The sequence below is a fragment of the Phaenicophaeus curvirostris genome, chromosome 26 (assembly GCF_032191515.1).
Source record: "Phaenicophaeus curvirostris isolate KB17595 chromosome 26, BPBGC_Pcur_1.0, whole genome shotgun sequence".
NCBI lineage: Eukaryota > Metazoa > Chordata > Aves > Cuculiformes > Cuculidae > Phaenicophaeus > Phaenicophaeus curvirostris.
Genome location: NC_091417.1, coordinates 1,431,403 through 1,455,905, shown reverse-complemented (window position 1 = coordinate 1,455,905; position 24,503 = coordinate 1,431,403). Strand labels below are relative to the sequence as shown.

Below are 24,503 nucleotides of genomic sequence, written 5' to 3'. Positions count from 1 at the left end.
CCTCACTCCAAGTGCTTCTCTTGCTGTGCAAAGTGGAGCGCAGTGGAAACTTGGCGTCCTTCCTCAGCTGCTCGAGTCTATTTATCATGCAAACACATGACAAAAATGCAAGCTTGTAGTTTTCCAAATGCTAGCGAGAAAGTGCTGTTTTACTTTTCTTTGCCAGTGCTCTGAGGGTGGCTTTTCTCATCTTCCTTTCCCTTTATAAACAGGAGCACAGCGGATCCACTGTCCCGTCTATTTTAAACAGGATGCAAACCAATCAAACCCCTCCAACATACAACAAAACAAACAAGTTTACTTGTGGCTTTCAAAACATTGTGGATGCTTATGGCATTGGAACATATCGGGAAATCAATCCAGGTAAACTCTTAGGAACGTTCAAGACATCAGTCCCAGTTTTCTAGTCATGGTGTTTCACTGTGTTGTTTGTCCCGTTAATAGAGTATTTCACACCTTTCGGAAGCACAAGAGAAGCTTGGGAATTCTATTGCTAAGATGCACAAATTGGACTGTAGTAAAGCTGGGCACACGCAAATACTGACTGTGCTGCGTGTCATCTTTTCTCTCACAGCTCCGTATACGATCATTACCTTCCCGTTTTTGTTTGCTGTCATGTTTGGAGATTTTGGCCATGGAATCCTGATGACTCTGATTGCTGTCTGGATGGTGCTTAGGGAAAGTCGTATTCTGTCCCAGAAGAGTGACAATGAGGTAAAGTGATAGATTGCACTGAGCTTTGCCTTTGAAACAATGGGTTGCTTGGTTTACTCGCATCCTTCCGCCCTTGAGTGTTTCTCCTTACGTTTGAAATTCATGGATCATACAGACAGAGTGGGAAGCCTGTGTCTGCAGACCAAGCAGTGTAATTTCATAGTAGGAGTGAGTTCCTTTGGTTTTCCTTTCAGATATTTATTGGAAATCATTCCTTTCAGTTGTTTGAAGGAGATTGTTTATCTGAAGTGTAGCACATGGGCTCTTGTAAACAAATCCCCCACAACTTGATTGAATCATAAAGGGATTCAGTCACTGCAAAGCTCCTAATTTCTGTATGTGTATATCTTATCTCCACGCTTCCTCCTATTTGCTGATCTAGGTAGGTTTTGCTCATTCACGGCTTGGGTTGACAGGAGATGAACTGAAGTTAGGATAATCGACAGAGCATGGAGAAAGCTGAGCAGGGTCTGCACTGCCTGGTCCCAAACTGGTGCTGCTGGGAGGGGACTTGCATCAGTGTGAGGAGAGCAATTTATGCTCTTTGGCTCATCCCAGATTCTCTGTGGACAGTCATGCTGCCTCATTATCCTCTGTATGCAGATTCTGTTCTGCGGTCCTGCCTCTTGCACCCTTAATCCTTGCCATGAGGAAACAGAGACTTGGGGATTTTAGTCTGTACAGCTGATATTGTTTGTGCTGCAACAGACTGATTTTACTGTTTTGTCTTTATGAGAGACCTTCCTTGTCCTCATGGGCTCCTTTCTTTGTTTGTTTTGACACTAGATGTTCAACATGGTTTTCAGTGGCCGATACATCATTCTGCTGATGGGACTGTTCTCCACTTACACAGGTCTCATCTACAACGACTGCTTCTCCAAGTCTCTTAATATGTTCGGTTCATCGTGGAGTGTCCGGCCGATGTTCACGAAAGGCAATTGGTCGTGAGTAAATAGTCACTACGTAGAACAAGAATGACAGTGATATACAGGTGACTTATCTTTCCCCATTGTCCTCCCATCTCAAGAGAGCAAAAACTTCTGAACTCCAGCCCAAGCAGAGTTGGAAGAAGGGTGTAAATGTGATACCTGTCCAGTTTCAAAACAGCTTTTTTTTTCCTCCCAGAAAACATGTGAAGGTGCAGTTTAGAACCTTCTCCTCATAGACATAACTGAGATTCCTGTCCCCTTCATCTTTCTTCCTTGTCACACTGAGCAATAGATCGAGCTAGAGGTTTATTATTCATTCAGTAAAACTCTAGGACCATGCAAGAACCTTAAAGTTCTCTCAGTTTGAGGTTATCCTTGCTCTCCCAAGGGAAGAGCATTGTTAGTTTTCACAGGAAGAGGACCATGTTGCTTGTCTTAATGTTCGTAAAATCTTATACCCACACAGAGATGCCTTGCTTGAGACCACTCCTCTGCTTCAGCTGAACCCTGCTATTCCAGGGGTGTTCAATGGACCCTACCCCTTTGGCATTGACCCGGTAAGAGCTTTTCCTTCCTTTGCTGTCAATTATGAGCAGAAGGAAAAGGGCCTGTCCAGTTCACTGTGAAAGACTTCCACACCCCGGCCGTTCCCTTAGCTCACTCTTTGTCAATGTTGGAAACACTTCTGGCCCGTAAACTTAATTCAGTTCATATTGAGATGCTGGATTCAGGGTAGAGAGACTTGTTCTCGGGTCTGTTAAAGGTGTCTTTCTCACTCTGCCTGCAGCATTTTAATCAAATCTGGCTAGACTTGCATGTCACTATATGAAGTTTATTTTTTTTTACCATGGGGAAAGTTATTTATCTCTCTTTTCCATTAGTCTTGGAAATGTAGGTTTCCAAGTAAACCTGTCATTTTGTGTCTGCTTACATCGATAACGCTGCTTCAAACACTCCTTAGAGTATCTGATACAAAACTTGTGTGTGTTCCACATTAAACAGGAAGTGCAGAAAGCCAGAACTCTGTGTAATTGTTCATTCAAGTGGATAATCATGGGGCTTTTTTTTTCTGGCAAGGACACAGCCCCCTTTTTCCTGCAGCTTGTAAAATCGAGCAGGGTTTGATTCCTGCTCTTGTGGTGGGATCACTTGCCGTAAGACAATGTTCTAGCAGAAAGGGTTTTCTGCTCAGTTCCCCAAAAGATATTGGCGTGACAAACACATCTTTAAAGAAACCTGCTCTTACAGCCTGATACTTCCTGGAGGGTAATTAAAGCAAATGTTTTCCTTCTCTATTTTTCTTTTTCTTGGTGCTTGGCCTGACTCAGTGTTGTTTTCCACAGATCTGGAACATTGCCAGCAATAAGCTGGCCTTCCTCAATTCGTTTAAGATGAAAATGTCTGTGATTCTTGGCATTATCCACATGCTCTTTGGTGTCACGTTGAGTCTTCTCAACCATATGTAAGTGCTTCGCTCTGTTTTCTCAGGGAGGGGAAACTTTGGGTGTAGCGTGGGGGTGAGTTTAAGATGCAGGAGACTATCAGACTTTGCAGCCTTTAATCAGAATTTAATGCGATTGTTTCTGTGCACGCAGAACTATGCATGATGGGAAGTTACTGTGTTTAGGTCCCAGCTATTGTTGAAATGTGGGGCCCCTGCACTTTTGTTCCAAAGATGCTCTTCACATTCTCATTAAAAGCTTTTGCCTTACATGTGCCTAATGCTAACCAAATGTAATTTTAAACTCTCGCTTTTTTTTTTTCCTCTTAGCTATTTTAAGAAGCCACTGAACATCTACCTTGGGTTTATTCCAGAAATGATTTTCATGTCCTCCCTGTTTGGATACCTCGTTATACTCATTTTCTACAAGTGGACAGCCTACGATGCTCACACATCAAAGGATGCACCAAGCCTTCTAATACATTTTATCAACATGTTTCTCTTCTCCTATAGCGATACCAGTAATAAGATGCTTTATAAAGGGCAGGTGCGTGTTATTACTGGAATAAGATCAGAGATGCTTCACGATATCAGAGTCTTTCACTGACCTTCTAATAATGGTGAAATCAAGTGTGAATCTCTTTCTTTGTGATAGAGGAAATGTGGCATCATTTCCAAAGCCTGATACTATGTAATGTTGAAGAAGGGAGGAATAATCACTATAATTAGGATTTATATCAGTCTGTACCTAGGGACCTGGGGCTATTTAATCTGGAGAAGAGGAGGCTGAGGGGAGAACTCATCACTCTCTGCAGGACCCTGAAAGGAGGTTGTGGGGACGCGAGTTATTCTCCCCAGTAAAAAGGGATGGGATGAGAGAAAATGGCATCAAGTTGCACCAGGGCATGTTTTGATGGGATATTAGGAAAAATTCCTTTACTGACGGAGTGGTGAAGCCCTGGCAGAGGCTGCCCGGGACAGTGGGGGAGTCTCCATGCCTGGAGGAGTTCAAAAAACATGTAGTTGTGGTGCTTGGGGACATGGTTTAGCAGGGGCAGTGGGGTTGGGCGCACAGTTGAATTGAATGATCTTAGTGGTCTTTTCCAACCTTAATGATTCTATGGTTCTGTAAGTCAACCATGGCTGCAGAACATTTGGATCCAGACTGATAGTGGAAAATGATTAGAAATATTGTTCTGCATCTGCAGTCTGGTGCCTCTAAGCTTAGCTGAGACGCTGACGCTATTTCCTCTCAGCACTGACATCTGCCAAACTGTTGTTCCTGCAGAATCTTATGGATTTTCTCCTTATCTAAGCCAGTATCAGCCTTGCACGCCGTGTGCAGTCAGCTGGGGCAGCTACAAGCAGGCGTGAGGTACAACACACGCTGCTGTTCCAGGAAGAGAGTGTGAAGCATCCATGTACTGTGGGAGTTCAGTCGTTCAGCGTTGCTTGAGGCCTCTTGCCAGGTTTTGTGTGTGTGTTAGGATGGACTGCCTCTAAATCACCTGAAACGTGTTTCTTTTGCAGCAAGGGCTCCAGTGTTTCCTCGTGGTGGTGGCGTTGCTGTGTGTGCCGTGGATGCTGGTAGCTAAACCCCTGGTCCTTCGCCATCAGTATTTAAGGAGAAAGCACCTGGTGGGTGAATCCTCTTATAATTTCAACATAAAAAATAATTATATCTCAAAAGTTATGTTCTCCACCTTGGACTTGTATACATAGGTTCACAAGGCATGGTGACCTGTAAAATATTTTGCATGTTCCTAGGCATAAAGGCAGGTGGGTTTCCCTGGAGACAAAGTATTGCCTGCCTGCTTCTCAGATCTGGATCCAGCATCCAACCTGCTTTTAAAAAGCGTTTATGTTGATAATGATGAAAACAATGCGTCCTCTTGTTTAGGAGCAGTCTCATACGGGTGGCTGGATGTACTTCTGCGCTAGGCTGACGATGTAAAAGCAGAGATGTTTGCTTTACTGGCTGGCAGACATCATCTATCGTTGTTAAAGCAGTTTGGATGGGAAAAACTTAACAATTAAAAGGGAAAAAGCATAGACTTACACAGTTGTTTTATGAGAGGTTGTCTTCTGGGGTAGTCTGTAGCTTTCCAGCTGTAAAGTATCTTGACATAAAATGCAGGAAGCTGACACACGTGCACTGAGGATGCTTGAAAATTCTCCCTGCATGTTTAGCAGAGAGCTTTTAGGATGTTAAGCGAGTCAAAGCTCAGTTCAGTTAAAGACACTCCCTCTCCCTTCTCTGACCATCTTTCATCCTCCCATATCCCCTCCATTCGTCTCCCTTTCTCTTTTTGTTTTCCTCTTCTTCCCTCTCTTCTCTTCCATTCACTATCAGGAAGGGCAGCCCGTGGAGGCCCAGGTCAGCACAGTCCCGAGCGAGCAGGCACTAGAGGCAGCTGCGCCTGCGACAGTGAGTGGATTTAAAAATCACCTGATGGATTTAAAGCTGCGAGTTGGCTTTCTATCTAATTATCCAGAGAGCATGGAATGTATCTGAATTTCATAAGGGAATGACAACTGCACCTTTAGGGTGAAAAAGAGCAAAGTTCAGCAATATTGATATATTCTGGAAGACCCACCAGGCTGAAGGATAATAGTTGTCTCTGCATTCTATGCACACATCCCTCTTTGCAGGAGTGCTGCTGAAATCAAAGCCTGCAGAGCAGCACGATGATTCCTTGCTGCCACATCCCCCCAGGTTAAGTTCCCCTTTTTTCCTTTTCTTGCGTATTTGTTTAGGATTAGGATTCTTCTCAGTCAAGCGTTTCTGTTTGCATTATATGTTCCCAAACACCATGTTTTCTGTGATGGCCTCCCCACAACCTCCCATCAGTAATTACTGGGGGTTTGGCACCTACACAGTTGTAGGCACTTAGGCTTGAAGGTTTTATAAAATGGTTTTGCACAAATACACAGGGGTCCAGAGGAGGCCATGAAGATGATGCAAGGGTTGGAGCAGCTCCCATACGAGGACAGGCTGAGAAAGTTGGGGTTGTTCAACCTGGAGAAGCGAAGGCTCCAGGGAGACCTTAGAGCAGCTTCCAGGACTGAAAGGGGCTCCAGGAAAGCGGCTCTTGATCAGGGAATGTAGGGATGGGGTGAGGGGGAATGGCTTTAAATGGGAAGATGGAAGATTTAGATTAGATCTTAGGAAGAAATTCTTAACAATGAGGGTGGGGAGGCCCTGGCCCAAGTTGCCCAGAGCAGGGGTGGCTGCCCCATCCCTGGAGGGGTTCAAGGCCAGGCTGGATGGGGCTTGGAGCCCCTGATCCAGTGGGAGGTGTCCCTGCCCATGGCAGGGGTGGAACTGGATGGGCTTTGAGATCCTTTCCAACCCAAACCATTCCATGATTCTATGAAATAAGCCTCTCAGAGTTGATTTTTTCTACATACTTTTGTCTAAACCTGTAGCCAGTCCTTTAGTGCTAAAGCTTTTCTGACAGAATGAAGCTTGTGGCAGCGCCCAGCACTCCAACCCTTCCCCAGGGCTGTGGATTTCTCCTCGTTTTTAGCTGGGAGTGCTGCCCATCCGACTGTAAAGTGCAAATGTGGGAAGCAATGTGAAGCACATTGTGCACCCTGCGTGTCAGAGGCGCTGAGAGGCACCGTGGCTGCTGGCCAGTGCTTCCATCGTGACGTTTTCAATAGCCTCACGGGAATGGCAGAAATGAAAATGGATCTTTTGTGCTTAATCCATCCAGTGTATGAAGTGCATCTCAGCAGAAGAACCTGTGAGGAAGGTTGTATGAGGTGAGATTAGAAGCATAAAGGAGCCTTTGGAGCTGTGTTTAGATTGGGTGGTTTGCAGACAATGGTCACAAGTTGAGTGTGAGCGAAAAGCTACAAGAATACAGTTCACACAGGCTAGAAGTCCGTAAACACAATACTGATACTCATCATAAGTAACTTGGAATGTTTCAGAGGTGCTGAAAATCCTTTTAAAAGCTTCTTTTTTTTTTAATTTTATTTCTCTTTTCAGAGCTTAAACTACTACATAATTTGTTATCAGAAACCTGACAGAATCTTTAATTCACGTCCAATTTTTTTGGCAAATTTCGGGCTCAGTCTAAGATAAAATTAGGCTTCTAAGAACAAATCAGAAGAATGTGGAGCGACCTTTCCACTGTCATGCCAGAGCAGTGAGCTGTGAAAGTAGACAGGGCAGGGGATCTCAAGCCTCCTTGGTTTTCATAGTCATCCCAACCTATGATGTCTTAACATGTTGAGTTAGGTTGCTCACGTTCCATGTCACAGGTAGCCCCAGTCCAGCACCAGAGCTGTATTTGTGGTGTTTCAGGTTAGTTGATAGCCCCTCAGATCATTCAGAACCATTTGCTGTCTTGAGAACGTCTGGCAGGGGGGGTGAAATCGGGCTGTACAGTGCACAGCACTGCTCGCTGAACAGAAATCCAGACACAGGGAAGCACGAGCCAGGCCTTTGTCATCCAGTATGCGTTTACGATGCGTTTAAGCTCTGCTGGGTGATCAGTGGGGTTGTGCATCCTTCCTTGGTAGTAAGAGAAGGAGGAATGTGGTTATAGCTGTCAGGTGAGAAGAGCTCCTGAGTTACAGTGGCCTTCTAGTACCTAAAGGGAGCCTACAGGAAAGCTCGGGAGGACTCTTGAGCAGGGGGCACGGGGATAGGATGAGAGAGGGCAGCTTTAAGCTGAAAGAGGGGAGATTGAAATGAGATCTTAGGGAGAAATGTTTTGCTGTGAGGGTGGGGAGGCCCTGGCCCAAGTTGCCCAGAGCAGGGGTGGCTGCCCCATCCCTGGAGGGGTTCAAGGCCAGGTTGGATGGGGCTTGGAGCCCCTGATCCAGTAGCTGAGGGTCAAACGTTGAGTGTCAGAGCAAGGGTCTATAAAAGGGACTGTTCACACAAGGTAGAATTCCCAAGGGCAAACCTGGTTTCCCGTGTGTGGTGTTAGAACACCTGGTGGTGGTGGGGAGCGACTGCCTGTGTGTATTTGTGTCCATCTGTTCTTCTTGAGTTGCCACCACGTGTCCTGTTCTATTGACAACAGCAGTTGGGGTTTCAGTGCTTGTCAAACAGCTGCTGGCAAAGCGCTGTCTGCTGCACGTTGGTGCCAGCACGTGTCCTCTTGCAAGATGTGCCTTCTGTTTCACCTGGGATTGCAGTTACCTTGTAGAAATGTATCAGGGACACATTCAGACAGATGTTTTTTCCCCAGCCCTAGCAGGAACCAGCATCTTTCCCATCCAAACTGGGAAACAGAATTGTACAGCTGGCTTAATCTGAGCCTTAATGCTTAATATTTTGTTTTCTTCTGTGAGCTGCTGCTGCACATGGAGTCTTAAGAAACACAGGCTTTTGCGGGAGACCACAAACAACACTTTGCTCTTTCTTTTTCTGCGTGTGTTAGGGAACGCACAACTTTGGTGGGATCCGTGTGGGCAATGGACCGACTGAGGAGGATGCTGAGATCATTCAACACGACCAACTCTCTACCCATTCCGAGGAGGGGGAAGAGGTAAATGCCCGGCCACCCTCGCTCTCTGACAGCGCTTGGCAGCCGCCTGGGCAAGATTTTGACTCTGTTTACCAATTCCTAAGCTGCTTAAACAGCAGCGCTTTCAGTGAAGTGTTTTTTGTAGCTGTTTTCATACAGACCATCTCTTGGTCATTCCCACGACTCCAGAAAAAGCTGTGTCCTTTGCATATAAAGGGAAAGGTGGCTCTGTTTGTCTTCATTACAAAGAACCATCGTGATAGGGGCTACGCAGCGGGAGTTGCGTGGTGCTCCCAGATGGCATTCGTGTTCCCTCTTCTCCAGTGGCAGCCAAAATCCCAGGGCAGCAGTAAAATCTTGTTTCTGTATTCATTCTGACTGTTGAGTGTAATATTAATTGCTTTGCCTTGCATCTGGTGGAGAAGAAAAAGGAATTGATGTTGTGTAGTTTGGGAACATTCTGATGCCTCTTCCCAGTTCTCGAGCAGCTTCTTGCCTCTGTAGTGCATGTGACGTGTTTCTGCTTTCCTGTGTTGTGTTTAGGAGGGAATTATTGATTGTGTTTGTAATTAATGTTGTGATCAAGACACTGCACTAAATATGAACTTATGTTTTCAAGCCTACAGAGGATGAGGTGGTAAGACTACAGCCAGCTTTGCGTTCATGTGTATCTGGACCATTTCCCATTGGTGTAAAACACACATGCTGGATTAAACATGTTATGTTATCACATCTTGTTTTCCGAAAGATCTAGCTAATTACATGTCACAGGCCACTTTTAATTCTTCATACACGCACTGCCATTAACAGACCTTTAATTACTTCATCTGTTGAGCTTGTCTGTCCTATCCCCTGTCTGCAGATCTTTCTCAGTTTACCTGGAAAGCTGTTAAGATGGAAGTCTGAAACTGAAAATTTTTTCTTTTAAACTTCTGAAGAAGTCTCGTTTGCCTTATGTGGTGTCTTTGGTAATTCAGCTCATCAACAAACTGCTTCAAGAGATTGCTTCCCAAACTGTCTGCCATTTTAAGGATAATTCTGATTGTTGCCAGTCAGAAAACACAGCAAAACCAGTCCAGTTTCATACAGTTCCAGATCACTAACCAGTAGCTTTCTATAAAAGAGAAGCTCTATTCTGAGAAACTGCCCATTCATAGAATCATGGAATGGTTTGGGTTGGAAGGGAGCTCAAAGCCCATCCAGTGCCACCCCTGCCATGGGCAGGGACACCTCCCACTGGATCAGGGGCTCCAAGCCCCATCCAGCCTGGCCTTGAACCCCTCCAGGGATGGGGCAGTTCTTTCTAGGACAGATGGAGGGGCAGAAACAAGGTGCTGGCGTGTTAATTTTATATAACCCTATGCACGTCAATAGTGTGGACAGCTGCAAACGCTGTGCTGCTGCAGTCCTGCTGGCTCCCCACTCCCTGGCACAGGGGCAACTCTGCAGCGGTTGCACGTGGCTGTAAATTGTCTTTGTTTTAATATCTATCCCATTCCACGTACTGCACGCTGACTTGCCGTGCGCGTTGGGAGGTGGTACTGTTCACTGGGACAGGCTTTATTAGAGAACGTTGCAGGTCACATTATGTGGAGAAGGAATTAGGCTTTCGACAGCTCATTTAACTTAATGGGTTGAAATATTTATTCCCCTGGATATACTAGGGGAGAAATAAGACTATATATAGCTTTCTGTGCGTGCTTAGAGCGTTAGTCACTTGATGTATTTAAAACATCGTGTTTGCTTAAATACGAGCAGTTTCTGAAGTATGGATTAAATCCCAAATGTAGGCAATGCTTTCCCAAGTGGCAAAATAAGAAACTGTCCTACATGGCAGACTGCCTTATAAGTTCTTCTCTTGTTATTTCAGAAAATTACCAAGACACAGAGACTTTGCCAATGAATAGTGCTCAGATGCGACACTTTTGAGAGTGCTCTATGCATTGGTTTTTGCTTTGAAAAAGGGCAAGCGCATATCTTGCAAAAGGCCTTTGTTGATCCTGTAGCAAAGGTCCCTCCACAGTATCGACTTGGAATACTGTCTCCCTTTTTGTAGCGGTACATACGATTTACCAGTGAGTTCCTAGGAATGCCATCCTGTTGCTGAACAGTCTTTTCCTGGCAAAGTCCATGCCTGAATTTGAAATATCTTACTTTCCTGCTAGAATGTGAAAGCAATAACATTCAAGCCACAGCAGTGAAATGTTCTGCAAAGCCTTGCAGGTCAAGAGAATTCATTTTTTCATTCATAAAACCTGACATGCTAAGCCAGGAGAAGACAGATCGGTGTTTGACTTCAAACACGATGTCCGTGGTGATAGCACCAGGTAGCATTTTCCCCCGTCGTCCAACTCATGCTCCGTGCAAGGCTCGCAGCTCTCCTCATGTCTCTGTTCTCGTTGCAGTTTGACTTCGGTGACACCGTGGTGTACCAGGCCATCCACACCATCGAGTACTGCCTGGGCTGCATCTCAAACACTGCGTCCTACTTGAGGCTCTGGGCTCTCAGCTTAGCCCATGCACGTGAGTATTCCTTACGGAACTGAGATTTGGATCCATGCAGCTGGTCGCCCTGGCAGGCAGTGGGTGAAAGGCAGGAATGCAGGAGGCCTCTTGGAGTGGAGCTGCCGAGCGCTGCTGGAAAAGGACAGAGCGGTGTGCGCATTAACTGGGAGCAGCTAAGTATGAACACCAGAGTCTGCTTGCGTAGCGCTCTGATAAAAGGGAGGGCTGGAGTTGAAAGCACTGAATAAAGCACAGAGCTGCTGAGCAAGGGCTCTGCCCTGCCCTGTGTGTGGCAGTTGGAGGCGATGTTATGACATCCTGGGCTGCAAAACCTGTTTTCATAGAGTCATGGAAGGGTTGGGGTTGGAAGGGACCTTAAAGTCCATCCAGTTCCACCCCTGCCACGGGCAGGGACACCTCCCACTGGATCAGGGGCTCCAAGCCCCATCCAGCCTGGCCTTGAACCCCTCCAGGGATGGGGCAGCCACCCCTGCTCTGGGCAACCTGGGCCAGGGCCTCCCCACCCTCACAGGAAACATTTCTCCCTAAGATCTCATCTCAGTCTCCCCTCTCTCAGCTCAAAACCATTCCCCCTCATCCTACCCCTTCACTCTCTGATCAAGAGCCCCTCCCCAGCTTTCTTTTAGGCACTTTGTTCCTTTTAAGTTTCCCATCTCATTGTAGTGGGAGTTTGCTTGACTTAAGTTTTTGCTTTATACGTAAGCAGTAACAACAGTCTGTTTGTGCTGAATGCTCTGAAATGAGCCTCTTCTCCCCTTTCCTCTGGCAGAGCTCTCGGAGGTCCTCTGGACCATGGTGATCCACGTTGGCCTCAGTGTGAGGAGTCTGGGTGGAGGCTTTGGCCTCTTCTTCATATTTGCTGCTTTTGCTACCTTGACGGTAGCGATTCTCCTGGTGATGGAGGGGCTGTCTGCATTTCTCCATGCTCTTCGCTTGCACTGGTGAGTTACAGGAACATGCACAAGCTTCAAAGCTCTTCATAGCAAGAAAATATGTGTCACCTGGGCTACTAAATGGTGTTGACCCTTACACAGAAAAGCTCAGGCTGTGAAATTGGGGTGGTGGATAATTATGAGCCAGGATCGGTGATGTTCAGAAGTGCTGGAGTAGCATAAGTCTATGTAAACATCTAAATGTCCTTCAGCAGATGTCCTCTGACAGCAGGAAGTCTTTAAAAGGATTTCTGTCTCATTTCTAGTGATACTCCGCTCTCCGTATATATAAATTCTGCTGAGAAGTTGCAGAGAGAACTGATCTCTGCTTAAAACCAAATTAAACTGAAGCTTTGTGAACAGTGGGTTGGGGAGGTTGTGCTAGACAGAGGACCGTGCTTTTAGTAGGACTCTTCTGTCTATCTTTTGGTGCGTTGCCTGGTTCCAGTGTTTGCTTTCCGTAGCGTGCAGTAGTTGCTGACTTCGGTTCCCTTTGCGTGGCCTTGCTTGTCTTCATCAGACCTTGTGTCGCACGGGGGCAGCTTTGTCTCTGTGCCCTGGTGGGGGCTGTGCAATAGAGGCCACATCTCGCTGGTCTTGCTTATTGGCAGGAGCTTTTGCAGCCCCTTTCTCACGATTGTGAAGCTCCGTGTGTGCAGGCAACCCCTAAACAGGGAGGAATTACTCATTTAAGTGCTCATCACTTTCTCTGGACCCATGCATGGAAAGTATTCAAGAGCTTTCTCTAATCTGTGTTTAAGAGCGCTCCTTGTTCCACTTCAGATTCTCTGGTTAGCGCGCTGGTGGGATCAGAGGAATCGTATGGGAATAGGTTTTGCTCTCCTAGGGTTCTCTTCAGCCTAAAGCATCGGAGTGCAGGTCCCTGCTGTCTCTTGAGGGAGCTGCGTTCCCTCAGGAGGACAAAGTGAAGTCCCGTGAAGTTTACAAGGAATATTCTGTGTGTTCAGATGGGGAAATGGTTGTGAGTGCTTTTTAAGAGCAGTTCTGGAAGTGAAAAAGGCAGCCAGTGCTTTTAAAAGGAAAAAGAAAGAAAAATCAGCCATTTTGCACTTTTCCCCCTCTTCTGGGGAAGGAAAGCTTGGTGCTTTTGCCCTCTCTGTTGGGAGCCTGCGGGGTGCAGCCGGGAGTCTCCCCCAGTGCCTGGTTTTTTGCAGCTGAGGCCGAGCTTCTCGCAGAGGTGGGAGCTGAAGCCATCTTATGCCGAGGGAGCTGCTGCAAATGGCTGCTGGACGGTGCCTCTGTGTTTCCTGGCGTCCAGCCTGGAACTCTTCATGCCAGTCACTTGAGAATGTCTTGCCGACTGGCTGGTGTTTCCTCATCCCGCTGTCCCCGTCCTGCGGCGTTGCATCAGGGTGGGAGCGAGCTCTGCAAACCCTGCCTGCTCTCATTCCTCGCGGAGCAGCGACTTACGCCGTGTTTCTGATCCGTATTGCTGGTGGAGTGTGGATTTTCTCTGCTCCTTTGGACTGCAGAGCTGCGTGACACGCTTCCGAGCATTAGATAAACAGTCGTGAATGCTTTTTTCTTCTTGGCAGGCTCGGTGTTTTCATTTTTTCACCCAGAGGGACGGGCGAAGATAAGAAAGCGTGTTTTTCTGGAGGTACCTGTCTCATGTTAGCAGTCATGAGCTGTGCTTACACACACCACTCGCAGGGCACCTGGAACGAGCAGAGGAGGCCTTTCAGCCAAGAGGTGGCTTGGGATGTTGCCAGGCGAGCTTTAAAGGGTGATTAAAAATGATCTGGAAGTGTGTCAAGGGAAGATGGGTGTCTGTAAAATGGCCAGCAGAGAAACCCCGCTGGGCAGCAGCAATAAACACTTGGGGCTGTGCAGGGCACTCGCTGGGGAGCTGCACAACTGCTCTTAAGTCAGATTTTCCTTAAACGCGTGCTTCCAACATGTAAAACTTTAATATGCCTTCTCTAAGAGAAAATCTGTTTGAGCCTAGAGCCTGAGAAGTGAGTTTAAGGCAGTGCTTTCGACTGCAAGTGACATGCTGAAAGGATTTTGGATCTGTTGGACTTCCCTTATCGCTCTAGAGGGGAAGGCACCTGCGGTCACTCAAAAGAACACGCTGTTCACATTCCTTTTTGCTTCTGAGGGTGAAATCGGGATGTTTCCAGCAGCAGGTGTTCCCCATTCAGCAGGAGGAAGGCTGGGGTCAAATACAGCTGGCCTGGGAGTTTCTGGCTGTGGGAGAAGAGTCACCTATCAGGAATTCTGAAGATGTGGGTGGTTTGACCTTCCTGGAAAGGAGGAGGAATTTCGCTTGTGTCTTACTGATGGGGAAAACGGCACAGATTGTTCCATGTGCTCTGCTTATCAGTCCCAAATGAGGAACGTTTCTCCTGTGCTTGGTGCATTCCTGCAGCGGGCTGGGTTTTCCTGGGCTGGAGGGAGCGCTCGGAGGGCTCACAGCGTGCGTGTTGGATGTCGGTAGCTGTCGGAGCCGTACCCCGTGTCGTGCTGGTAACTCCTGTTACTACAATGTCACCGTCCTGAAATATTTGACCCTTGGAGGTACTTTTCAGTAACGTGGTTGAACGCGGATGTTCAGATTAAGGTACTTTGCCTTTTTGGAAGCTGGTCAGCTGTTCTCGTGTGAGCAAACAGAGACTTTGCCCAAAAGAAGTAGTTTATGACTGGATTTAAAGCGTCCCAAAACCATGGGTTGATGCAGGAATATGGTTTCAGTGGAGCTGTTTTCCTGCTAAAGCAGCATTTTAGGCTCCGTTTTTGGCATGATTTGGAACTGGAAGCTGTTCTCCCTAGGATATGTCCCAAGACCAGGCCATGGCTAGAAAGAATGGATAGCAGTAGGTGTAATACAAAACAAGTGAGGCTAATTCAGAGCTGCAAAGATTTTATTTTGCTCTGTAGGAGAGAGCTTGACGCTAAATGAGCATCGTGATGTAGGGAGCTCAGCTCCAGAGTTCGGAGCAGTCTAACCACATTGTTCGGGCTTGGCTCTGGTTATCCAAAGGTCTGTCTTGGCTAATCTCTCTCCCCTCGGGCTGTGAAGAGTGTGGGTCCCGGTCCCGAGTTTAGCACAAACAGATCTGTGTTCCCTGCTCCTGCTAAAGGTTCCAGTCTGTTCTCTGCCTCACGTGTTCAGCAGCAGGCGTCTGCGCTTCGTCGTGGCCAGACCTGAGACACAGAGAAACTTGCTTTTTCTTTATCGTGGGTTGCCAGAGCTGTCTGCCACTGGTCCGTAAACATTCCCAGAATGAGCTCAGCCCCTTGGAGGCAGCGAGATGGATCCGAAGCAGCGCTCTGCAGCGTTAGTACCACCTGAAGACAAGGAGCTCACACCGTGTCTGGTTTGTTCAGCCTGGCAAAGTCGGAGAGTGCTGTGGGTCTGCAGAGGGAAACCTGAATAGATTTCAAACACAACAAATGCAGTCGAATTCAAACAACCATGTGGAATAAATAAAAAGCAGCAGTTACGTGGTGCTATGCGGACGGCTGTTCTGGGCTGAAGCACACAGAGGCAGAGCCTCCTCTGCCTTCCAAGAGGCGTGGGCGTGCTGGAGGTGCATCGCGCTGGTGATCCAGCGAGCGGCAGTGGGAGCGGTGAAGCCCAGCTCCACACCTTCTTGCTAAGATTTTATTTTTATTGTAAAGGTCACGAGCCAGAGCTTGTCTTTATTGCGCTCTACAAGGCGGTCTGTGGGTGCAGGACTGACCCACGGTGCTGAATTCCTGCTGTCTTGTCTTTTTTGGGAAAGGACTCACTGCACCAACCTCTATAAAACCCCATCGCGCTCTGCTGGGACAGTGTGCTGCAAGCTGCTCTCTTCCAGGACTGCTCTGCATCCCAGCCGCCAGCTCACACCTTTAGGAACACAAATACCAAGGAGGAATTTGTGCTAAATGAAAGTTCATCCTGTTCAACAACCGCCTCTGCGGTTGCTTCCCACGGGACTGGGAGCTGCCTGGTTTTCCAGGCGTTGTGGATAATCTGTGACTCTGTTGGGTTGGAAAATCCACATAGCTACAGTCCAACAAACTCATTAGCTAATTATTAATACAAAAATGCTGAAGAGTGGGTTTCCTTTAAGGCTGACTGCCAGAAAGCTTTCCAGTCTGTTTATTTTCAGTGAAGTGCTGGTTGTCGGGTGAATTCCTCTGTAGAACTTGATCAGTGATGGGAGAGAGAGTGCTAAGTTCAGCAATAGAGCTGGTGATCCTGGGCACCACAGCGTCTCCTACTAAAAAGGGACCTTGGATTCTGGGTGTTCCTGTAGACAACTGCAGAAAAAACTCACAGAACACTTAAGCCATGATTATTTGGTTAAATAAACTTTTTACTTAGTCTCCTAAAGTTATAACAGCCTTTCCTCGAGCTTCAGGCAGCCCAGTGTAACTGTGTGTCCGAAAGGAGCTTTCAGATGTCCAGGCCAGCTGGAACACTTAATCATCAGGGTTAAAATTGCATTTACAGTGGGTGCTGCGTGACTCAGATACCCAGCCCTCTGCCTATTATTTCCCTTTGCTGACAGAATAGTCACTGAGTCACAGGATACTTGTGGAGATTATCAAGTTTCCTGAAAAACTGAAGCGTGTTGGCAAGGAGCCCTTCCTCCCACGCGGAAAATCCTGCTCATCCTAGGGATTCCTCTGCAGAGAAGTCTGTGTGTCTGCACTAACAGGCAGATAGGAGCAGAAAGGAGGGGAACGTTCAGAAAAACAGCTGAGCTCTGTTGGGGAATTACTTTTTGCCACCTGAAATGGCAGCAGCAAACTGATTTGGAAAAGCATGATTTGAGTCTGCCTTTTTGTGCTTCATAAAAATCCTTCTCCTGAGTTGTGTTAAATTGCTCTGCAGCAAACCGTAGAGCAGTTCTCCATCACCTGATTCTGACAGAGACTTTGTTTTTTAGCGGGTCATGCGACGGGAAGTTTCTCGTGAGGTTCATGAAACACTGTGCTTGGTTTTGCTGTGGATCATGGGATTCTTTCTCTCTTTCCCTATTTGCTGCCACTGGGCTGTTCTCTAGAATAGTTCTATTTTAAACGGGGTTTATTAGGGGAAGTGGGTAAACAAGGCACCGTTGATGTTGGGCTGGAGAAGGAGGCGCGGCCCCAGCTCAGCCGTCACGTGGGGATAAACCAGAAGTGATGGAATAAGTGGACAGAAGTAGCTGGTGGGGAAGCTCGAGCGCAGCATCACGTGCTTGAGGTTCATTCGAAAACGAGAACTGCAGCAACAAAGTCTTGCAGGAAACACGCTGTGCTCCTGGGTGCGGGGACTGATACCGCAGCGAGGGGCTTCATCCTGCTGCCCTTGCCCTTTCAGTGCCCCTGGGGGTGGGATCCAAGTCTCTGGCCGTTTCTCCCCTGCTCTGCTGCAGAAACATCAAATACAAACAGGGTGTTCGTGCCAAGCAACACACTACATCATTATACTGCTGCTTCTCTTCAAAGCTTAATAGTCAGTGATCATGTTTAATGGAGTTCTTGCTAATTGCTAACTGATATGAGCTGCCTTTTTAATGGTGTGAGTTTTGGGGTTGTTTTGGGGATGGGAGTAGGACTCGATGATCCTTGTGGGTCCTTTCCAGCTCAGGACGTTCTATGATTCTAATGAAGGATTTCTCTTCCCTCTCTTGCAGGATTGAGTTCCAGAATAAGTTCTACACTGGCACTGGATTCAAGTTTCTCCCTTTCTCCTTCGATACCATCCGCGAGGGGAGGTTTGACGACTGAAGGTCCCTCTGCTCAGGCAGTGTTAGACATTGTGTGTTTGTGGCTAAGCCCTCTCCCTGTGTCTGAGTTGCATGTAGTTCTCCCATAGCGAAAATAATTTATTGCCACACCTTCAAGTGTTACTGTGGCGCTTCAAAGCCACGAGCTTTGACGTTCTCGGGTAATGAGTGACACTGGATCAAAGAAACTTTCCGTTTGTTTAAGTTTACCTCTGAGATACTAAGTGCATGAAGTGTCTTGAGTTCGGTGTGTAGTGGTGTGTTCCTCGTGCTGTGAATTCCCTGGCAGGGCGGCGTGAGAGAAATGCAGCTTCGGTGGAACAGGAGAAGAGGTAGAACAACGTCAGTGTGCACGAGGCTTGCTGCTCAGGAAAAGAGGGCTTGGAAGAAAGTTCTGTAGGTGCCCCTTACGTGTCTCTGCCTCTGGTTAAACAACTTTGGTGCAGTTGATAATCCAGGGTTGTGCTTCTCCTGCCTCTAACACTTCCACGTGTGCCACGTTTTAGTTTGACAAAAGCAACATCTCACCCTGTGCAGGGATCCAGCTCTTTGAACTCTGGCTGGGGCGTGAGAAGCGAGTATGAAGGGGTAGGACTCAGCCTCGCCCAAGCGTATGGCGGCTCTAGGGGTGAGGAACACCTTGTCCTTGTGAGAAGGGCTGTCCCTTTCCTCCCTGGGGAAGAGAAGCTCCTTCACCTGTGCCCCTGTGCACCTGATCCCAGGTGGAGGCTGATGTTCAGCAGCAAAGGAGTTGTTCCTGGAGGGAGGGGACAGGAGAACTGGGGTGAGGTGGAGGGACAGGCTGCAGAGTGAACTGTCACGTCAGGTACTGACTGCTGGCAGGGGAACTTCTTGAGATTCTGGTTTAAAAGCAAAGCCCTGAGGCTGCCAACTCCTAGAGGCACATCTGGATGAGACCTGTGTCGGCTTTGCATCAGTGCGGCAGCTTTGCAAGGGTGGAGGTACCAGTGACAAGTGTGATTCACTTGGGACCCGAGAAGCCTGTTCAGGGAGAGCAGAGGCCGAGCCTTGCCCAGACAACCTCGTGGCAGTGGATCCCTCCCGGGGCTGTTTCCCCACCGCAGCTGTTGCTTTTTCTCTTGTGCGAGACGTGAATCGTTTGTTGCCCTCCTCTACTCGGTGTAGCTGTAGCCGTGGGTGCGTGTGTGCGTGTCGGTGCTGTGTGTAGCCGTCGTGTTTGTGTGAACAGAGCAGGACGAGAATCCCCGTGACCTGGGCTGGGAGAGGCCGAGCGGAGCGGGGCTGGGGGACTTGGGTGGGAAAGGGGCTGCGTGTGCTCAGCTCCTGCTTCCAGTGGTGTTTGCGGAGTGGAGGATGGAATCGGAGCTCGGTTGGGAGCAGAGCAGCAGCAGCACCCAGTGAAAAGCATTACTGATGTCACTGTCTGCATTAAACTAACTGCACAACAACCGCTGCGGCCTCTTCTCTGCTTGCTCAGGTGCTCCTGGGCTGCTCCTCTTCCCTGGCTGGAGGCAGAACCCCGAGAGCCCCCGGGGAGAGCCGGGACCGTCACCTCCCGTGCCCCCGGGAGCCGCTGTGCGGGGCTGGGTTTGCGGGGCTGGGGGGGCCGGGCCTGGGGCCTCCTGCCTGCCCAGATAAAACCCTTCACTGGGTGAAAGGAGCAATTCTGCGGGAGGGCGGAGGCTGGATGGACGCCGGTGCTGTGGGTGCCCTTCGAAGGGGAGCAGGGCTGCCCTGGGACCCCGGGGGACGGACACGTACAGGAGGGGCTGGTCCCGGTGCTTGAGAAGGAGGTTTCTGGGGGCTTTGGGTACGTTGGCAGCTGTCGCAGCTCCAGGAGGGCAGGAGCCAGCAGGGACTCTCCCCTTTGGTCCCTCTGACCGCTCCCCGGGGCTCCCTGTGGCCGCTCCGGTGCCCCACGCCGGGGCTCGGCCTTCCCCCCCGCCCCGGGAGGCGCCCACGAAGCCCCCGGGGGGAAACGGAGGCCGGGCCCGGCTCGTGGGGGGCCCGGAGGGGCTGAGCCGCTCCGGTGGGCGCAGCTCCGGGGCCTCGGAGCCGGGCAGGGCCGGGCCGGGGGGCCGGGACCCGCAGCGCCGCCCCCGGTACCGGAACGGGCCCGGTGCCGCCCTCCGGTTGGCTGCGGCCGCCCGGGCTCCGCCCCCTCCGCCGGTGATTGGCTGCTGCCCGCATCGCCCCGCCCCTCCCGGGCTCGGCCCCGCCCACCCTGCCCTCTGATTGGCTGTGGGGAGTCAGGCCCCGTCCCCTCACTGACCGCCATTAAACCCGCCCTTCTCGCCTCGGCCCCGCCCGCCGCGCTCTCTGATTGGCCGCGGCCGCCGTGTCCCCGCCCCCTCCCGTCGGCGCCGCGCTCCGATTGGCTGCGGCGGCCCCGGCCCCGCCCCCGGGCGCTGATGGGAAGCGCGATGGCGGCGCTGCTGCTGCTGCTGCTGCTGCTGCCGGCGGCGGCCGCGGCGGGGCCCGCTCGGCAGGAGGCGGCGCTGCGGGCGCTGGCGCGGCGGCTGCTCGGGCCCCGCGCGGCCGCGGTGTCGCTGTCGGTGGAGCCGGCGGGCGGCCCCGACCGCTACCGCCTCTTCTCGCCGCCCGGCGCCGCCGCGGCCGTGGCCGTCACCGGGTCGAGCGGGGCGGCGGCGGCCGCCGGGCTGTACCGCTACCTGCGCGAGTTCTGCGGCTGCCACCTGTCCTGGTCCGGGGCGCAGCTCCGCCTGCCCGAGCCCCTGCCCCGCCTGCCCCGCGAGATCCGCGCCGCCGCCCCCGGCAGGTAACGGCGCCCCGGGCGCGGGGCCCGCAGCGCTCACGCCTCGCTGGAGACGGACAAGGCGGCGCTTGTGCCCCGGGGATAAACGGGGAACGGGGACGGGAACGGGAGCAAAAACGGGAACGGGAACCGGGACGGGGACAGGGCACGAGCGTAAGAAAGGGGATGGGAACAGGGATGGGGTTGGGAGCGGGAACAGAGATGGAAACAGGGGCAGGAAAAGGAACGGAGGACAAGAATGTGGATGGGAACAGGGATAGGGATGGGATGGGGACAGGGAGAGGAGCAGGGATGGGGATGGACACAGGGACAGGGATGGGGATGAGGGTGGGAATGGAAACAGGGAGAGGGATGGGGCTGGGAATAGGAATAGGTACGAGAACAGGGATGGGGATAGGAATGGGGATGAGGATGGGAATGGGGATGAAAATAGCGACAGGAATGCGAACAGCAATGGGGATGGGAACAGGGATGGGGTTGAGAACGGGAATAGAGATGAAAACAGGGGCAGGAGTAGGAACGGAGATAGGAACGGGAACAACAATGTGGATGGGAGCAGGGACAGGGATACAAATGGGGATGAGGATGGGAATGGGGATGAAAATAGGGACAGGAATGTGAATGGTGACAGGAACTGGGGCAAGAATGGTAATGGGGCTGGGAACAGGAATAGGAATAGGGACAAGAACAGGGACAGGAATTGGAACAGGGACAAGGCTGGGAATGGGGATGGAAGGGGGATGGGAGCGGGGACCGTATTGGGGATTGGAATGGGGTGGACCCAGCCTGCAGCCTCCCCTGCTCTCCCCGTCCCCAGGTACCGGTACTACCAGAACGCCTGCACCCAGAGCTACTCCTACGTGTGGTGGGACTGGGAGCGCTGGGAGCGGGAGATCGACTGGATGGCGCTCAGCGGCATCAACCTGGCGCCCGCCTTCGTGGGGCAGGAGGCGATCTGGCAGCGGGTTGAGTAGCGGGGCCTGCGCGGGGCGGAGGGGCGGCCGTGGGGAGGCTGTGGGGCCGGCTGAGCCCCCGCCGCCCCGTGCAGGTGTACCGCTCCCTGGGCCTCAACCAGTCCGAGATCGACGCCTACTTCACGGGGCCGGCGTTCCTGGCTTGGAACAGGATGGGGAACCTCCGCGGGTGGGCAGGGCCGCTGCCGCCCTCCTGGCATCTCAAACAGCTTTACCTGCAGGTAACGGGGGCACCAGGAGGGCTGCCCACACGCCCTCGGGGCCAGGACGGCACTCGCAGGGGCTCGGGGGCCGCTGCTGCCCTCCTCAGCTCCAGCAGCACCTGGGGTGGACCCTAGTAAGGAGGTGGATATCCCTCTCCTCTTACTTTCTCTCCCTCCTTCTCTGCCTCAGTACCGGATCGTGGAGAGGATGCGCTCGCTGGGGATGATCACGGTGCTGCCAGCCTTCGCGGGCCACATACCCCAAGGGATTCTCCGGTAGGTGCAGCCCCGTGAGAACACAAGTTGGATCAGCCCTTTCCCAGCATCTCAACCCTGGGCTCTTGTTGGGGTCCCAGCTCCCACCAGCATCAGCTGCACAGAGCTCTGCTGGGGCCAACGCAGCTCCTGGCTCTCCTGTGCCTTTGCTGGCTGCCCCAGGAGGTGCCTTGGCCCCTGTCCTGGTCCTGATTCCCACCCTCGGCACAGGGTCTTCCCGCGTGTGAACGCCACTCGCCTTGGGGGCTGGAGCCACTTCGACTGCACCTACTCGTGTATCTACCTGCTGGACCCGGAGGACCCCATGTTCCAGGTGATCGGGACCCTCTTCCTGAAGGAGCTGATCAAGGAGTTTGGCACAGACCACGTTTATAGCGCTGATACCTTCAACGAGATGACCCCCATCTCCTCTGACCCTGCGTATCTCTCCAGGGTCAGCAACGCCGTCTTCAGGTCCATGACAGGAGGTGAGTGAGCGCGCGGTGCCGGGGAGGAGGGGAGTGGCTGTCGGTGCCAGACCCTCAAAGTCCCCTCAGAGAGGGGTGGTCAGTGGCCTCACAGGACACGTGTGGGGCCTTGCCTGGAGGGGACCCTCACCCCATGCTCCTCTGTCCCCAGCTGACCCCGAGGCGCTGTGGCTGATGCAGGGCTGGCTCTTCCAGCACCAACCAGACTTCTGGCAGCCGGCGCAGGTGCGGGCCCTGCTGCACGGCGTCCCCCTCGGCAGGATGATCGTCCTCGATTTATTTGCTGAGTCCAAACCCGTTTACCAGTGGACGGAGTCTTTCTACGGGCAGCCCTTCATCTGGTGCATGCTGCACAACTTCGGGGGCAATCACGGGCTCTTCGGCACCGTGGAGACCATCAACCACGGCCCCTTCGCCGCTCGCCGCTTCCCCAACTCCACTATGGTGGGCACCGGGCTGGTGCCTGAGGGCATCGAGCAGAACGACATGGTGTACGAACTGATGAACGAGCTGGGCTGGCGCCACGAGCCTCTTGACCTCCCCGGCTGGGTGACCCGCTACGCCGAGCGCCGCTACGGCGTCCCGAACGCCGCCGCAGCCAGCGCCTGGCGCCTGCTCCTCCGCAGCGTCTACAACTGCACCGGCGTCTGTGTCAACCACAACCGCAGCCCGCTGGTGCGCCGGCCCTCCCTGCGCATGGACACGGAGCTCTGGTACAACGCCAGCGACGTCTACGAGGCCTGGCGGCTCCTGCTGAGCGCCGGCGCGGAGCTGGGCTCCAGTCCCACCTTCCGCTACGACCTGGTGGACGTCACGCGGCAGGCGGCTCAGCAGCTGGTGAGCGACTATTACCTGAGCATCCGCCGGGCCTTCCAGAGCCACGCGCTGCCGGAGCTGCTGACGGCCGGCGGCGTGCTGGTCTACGACCTCCTGCCGGAGCTCGACAGCCTCCTGTCCAGCCACAGCCTCTTCCTGCTGGGCCGCTGGCTGGAGAGCGCCCGCGCCGTGGCCACCAGCGACCGGGAAGCCGAGCAGTACGAGCTCAATGCCCGGAACCAGGTGACGCTCTGGGGACCCACTGGGAACATCCTGGACTACGCCAACAAGCAGCTGGGGGGCCTGGTGCTGGATTACTACGGTGTGCGCTGGAGCCTCTTTGTTTCTGTCCTGGTCGAGAGCCTCAACTCGGGCACCCCCTTCCATCAGGACCAGTTCAACCAGGCTGTCTTCCAGGTGGAGAGAGGCTTTGTCTACAACAAGAAGCGCTACCCGGCCGTGCCGGCTGGGGACACGCTGGAGATCTCCAGGAAGCTGTTCCTCAAATATTACCCCAGCGCCCTGCGGCGCAGCCAGGCTGGGCCGGCGGGACTTTAGGCTGCATCTCTGGAGCCTCCCGGGGAGGGAGAGCAGAGACTCTGGGCCTTCCCGTGTCCAGGCCCCCGCGGCTCCTGGCCTAACACTGCGTCCTGGCCAGCTCGGAGTGAAGGTGCCGAGCTGCGGTGGCCCCCGGGCAGCCTGGACCCCCGTATCCCCTGTGGGGGCAGGATGGGGCTCCAGGGACTCATCCTGCTCTGTGCTCAGCCCCACCTGGCTGCCCGGATCCCGGGAAAGCTGGGCTGCCCGAGGCGGGAGCCGGGAGGTGGAGGTTCTGCCACCCCAGCGCTCCCAGCTGGAAGCTGGACAGGAGCTGGGGCTGTGCAGATCAAAGGGGAAGGACACGCAGAGCCTGGGCTGGCACAGAACCAGCCAGGAAGGTGGCAGTGAGAGAGGGAGCAGAGCAGCGGGACCTGGCCTCGCCCCGGTGGGAGCCTGGAGCTCCCAGTGCCGGGCGCCCCCTGCCCCGGGGACCCCAGTGCCTGGGGGGCCCTGCCCGGCCCCGGCCACGCTTAGTGCCTTTTGTATCGAAAGAGACTTTGCAGAGTTTTCTGCAGTGACGCTGGGGCCGTGCTCCCCAGGATGGGGGTTTTTTTAGGCCTTTCTCCCCACAAGCTGGGGCTTGGTCAGGGCCTCCTGCAAGTAAAGACATGGTGGCGAGCGCTTTTCTCTCCCATGTGTGTCCATCCCC

The 24,503-nt window shown here is 52.1% G+C and overlaps 2 protein-coding genes across 9 annotated transcripts in view; both read left to right on the top strand.

Annotated features, from left to right (window-relative positions):
- Positions 1 to 19,190, top strand: part of ATP6V0A1 (ATPase H+ transporting V0 subunit a1) — a 31,877-nt gene extending 12,687 nt beyond the window's left edge. For 4 of the 8 annotated variants that reach the window (XM_069876959.1, XM_069876960.1, XM_069876958.1 and 1 more), the window contains 12 exons: positions 213 to 363; positions 575 to 714; positions 1,501 to 1,658; positions 2,110 to 2,200; positions 2,987 to 3,105; positions 3,415 to 3,631; positions 4,615 to 4,722; positions 5,438 to 5,512; positions 8,487 to 8,594; positions 10,979 to 11,096; positions 11,869 to 12,040; positions 17,668 to 19,190. In XM_069876959.1, the coding sequence (XP_069733060.1) occupies positions 213 to 363; positions 575 to 714; positions 1,501 to 1,658; positions 2,110 to 2,200; positions 2,987 to 3,105; positions 3,415 to 3,631; positions 4,615 to 4,722; positions 5,438 to 5,512; positions 8,487 to 8,594; positions 10,979 to 11,096; positions 11,869 to 12,040; positions 17,668 to 17,761 (1,551 nt within the window). In that variant the 3' untranslated portion in view covers positions 17,762 to 19,190. Of the gene's footprint in view, positions 1 to 212; positions 364 to 574; positions 715 to 1,500; positions 1,659 to 2,109; positions 2,201 to 2,986; positions 3,106 to 3,414; positions 3,632 to 4,614; positions 4,723 to 5,437; positions 5,513 to 8,486; positions 8,595 to 9,192; positions 9,791 to 10,978; positions 11,097 to 11,868; positions 12,041 to 17,667 lie in introns of those variants that run through there. The other 4 variants (XM_069876961.1, XM_069876962.1, XM_069876963.1 and 1 more) reach the window with 3 other exon arrangements.
- On the top strand, positions 19,096 to 24,475 carry NAGLU (N-acetyl-alpha-glucosaminidase). The gene is made up of 8 exons (XM_069876687.1): positions 19,096 to 19,111; positions 19,565 to 19,861; positions 19,996 to 20,521; positions 21,336 to 21,483; positions 21,567 to 21,713; positions 21,886 to 21,971; positions 22,182 to 22,438; positions 22,590 to 24,475. Exons 1-8 carry the CDS (start codon positions 19,096 to 19,098, stop codon positions 23,810 to 23,812), a joined length of 2,700 nt encoding a protein of 899 aa, XP_069732788.1. The 3' UTR covers positions 23,813 to 24,475.
- Positions 24,476 to 24,503: the final 28 nt, after the last annotated feature.

Bases quoted from the DNA above. Each gene is read 5' to 3' on its own strand.
- NAGLU (XM_069876687.1), top strand. The intron at 20,522-21,335 runs GTAACGGCGCCC...CCCCGTCCCCAG, and splicing joins CGCGCCGCCGCCCCCGGCAG to GTACCGGTACTACCAGAACG. The intron at 21,484-21,566 runs GTTGAGTAGCGG...CGCCCCGTGCAG, and splicing joins AGGAGGCGATCTGGCAGCGG to GTGTACCGCTCCCTGGGCCT.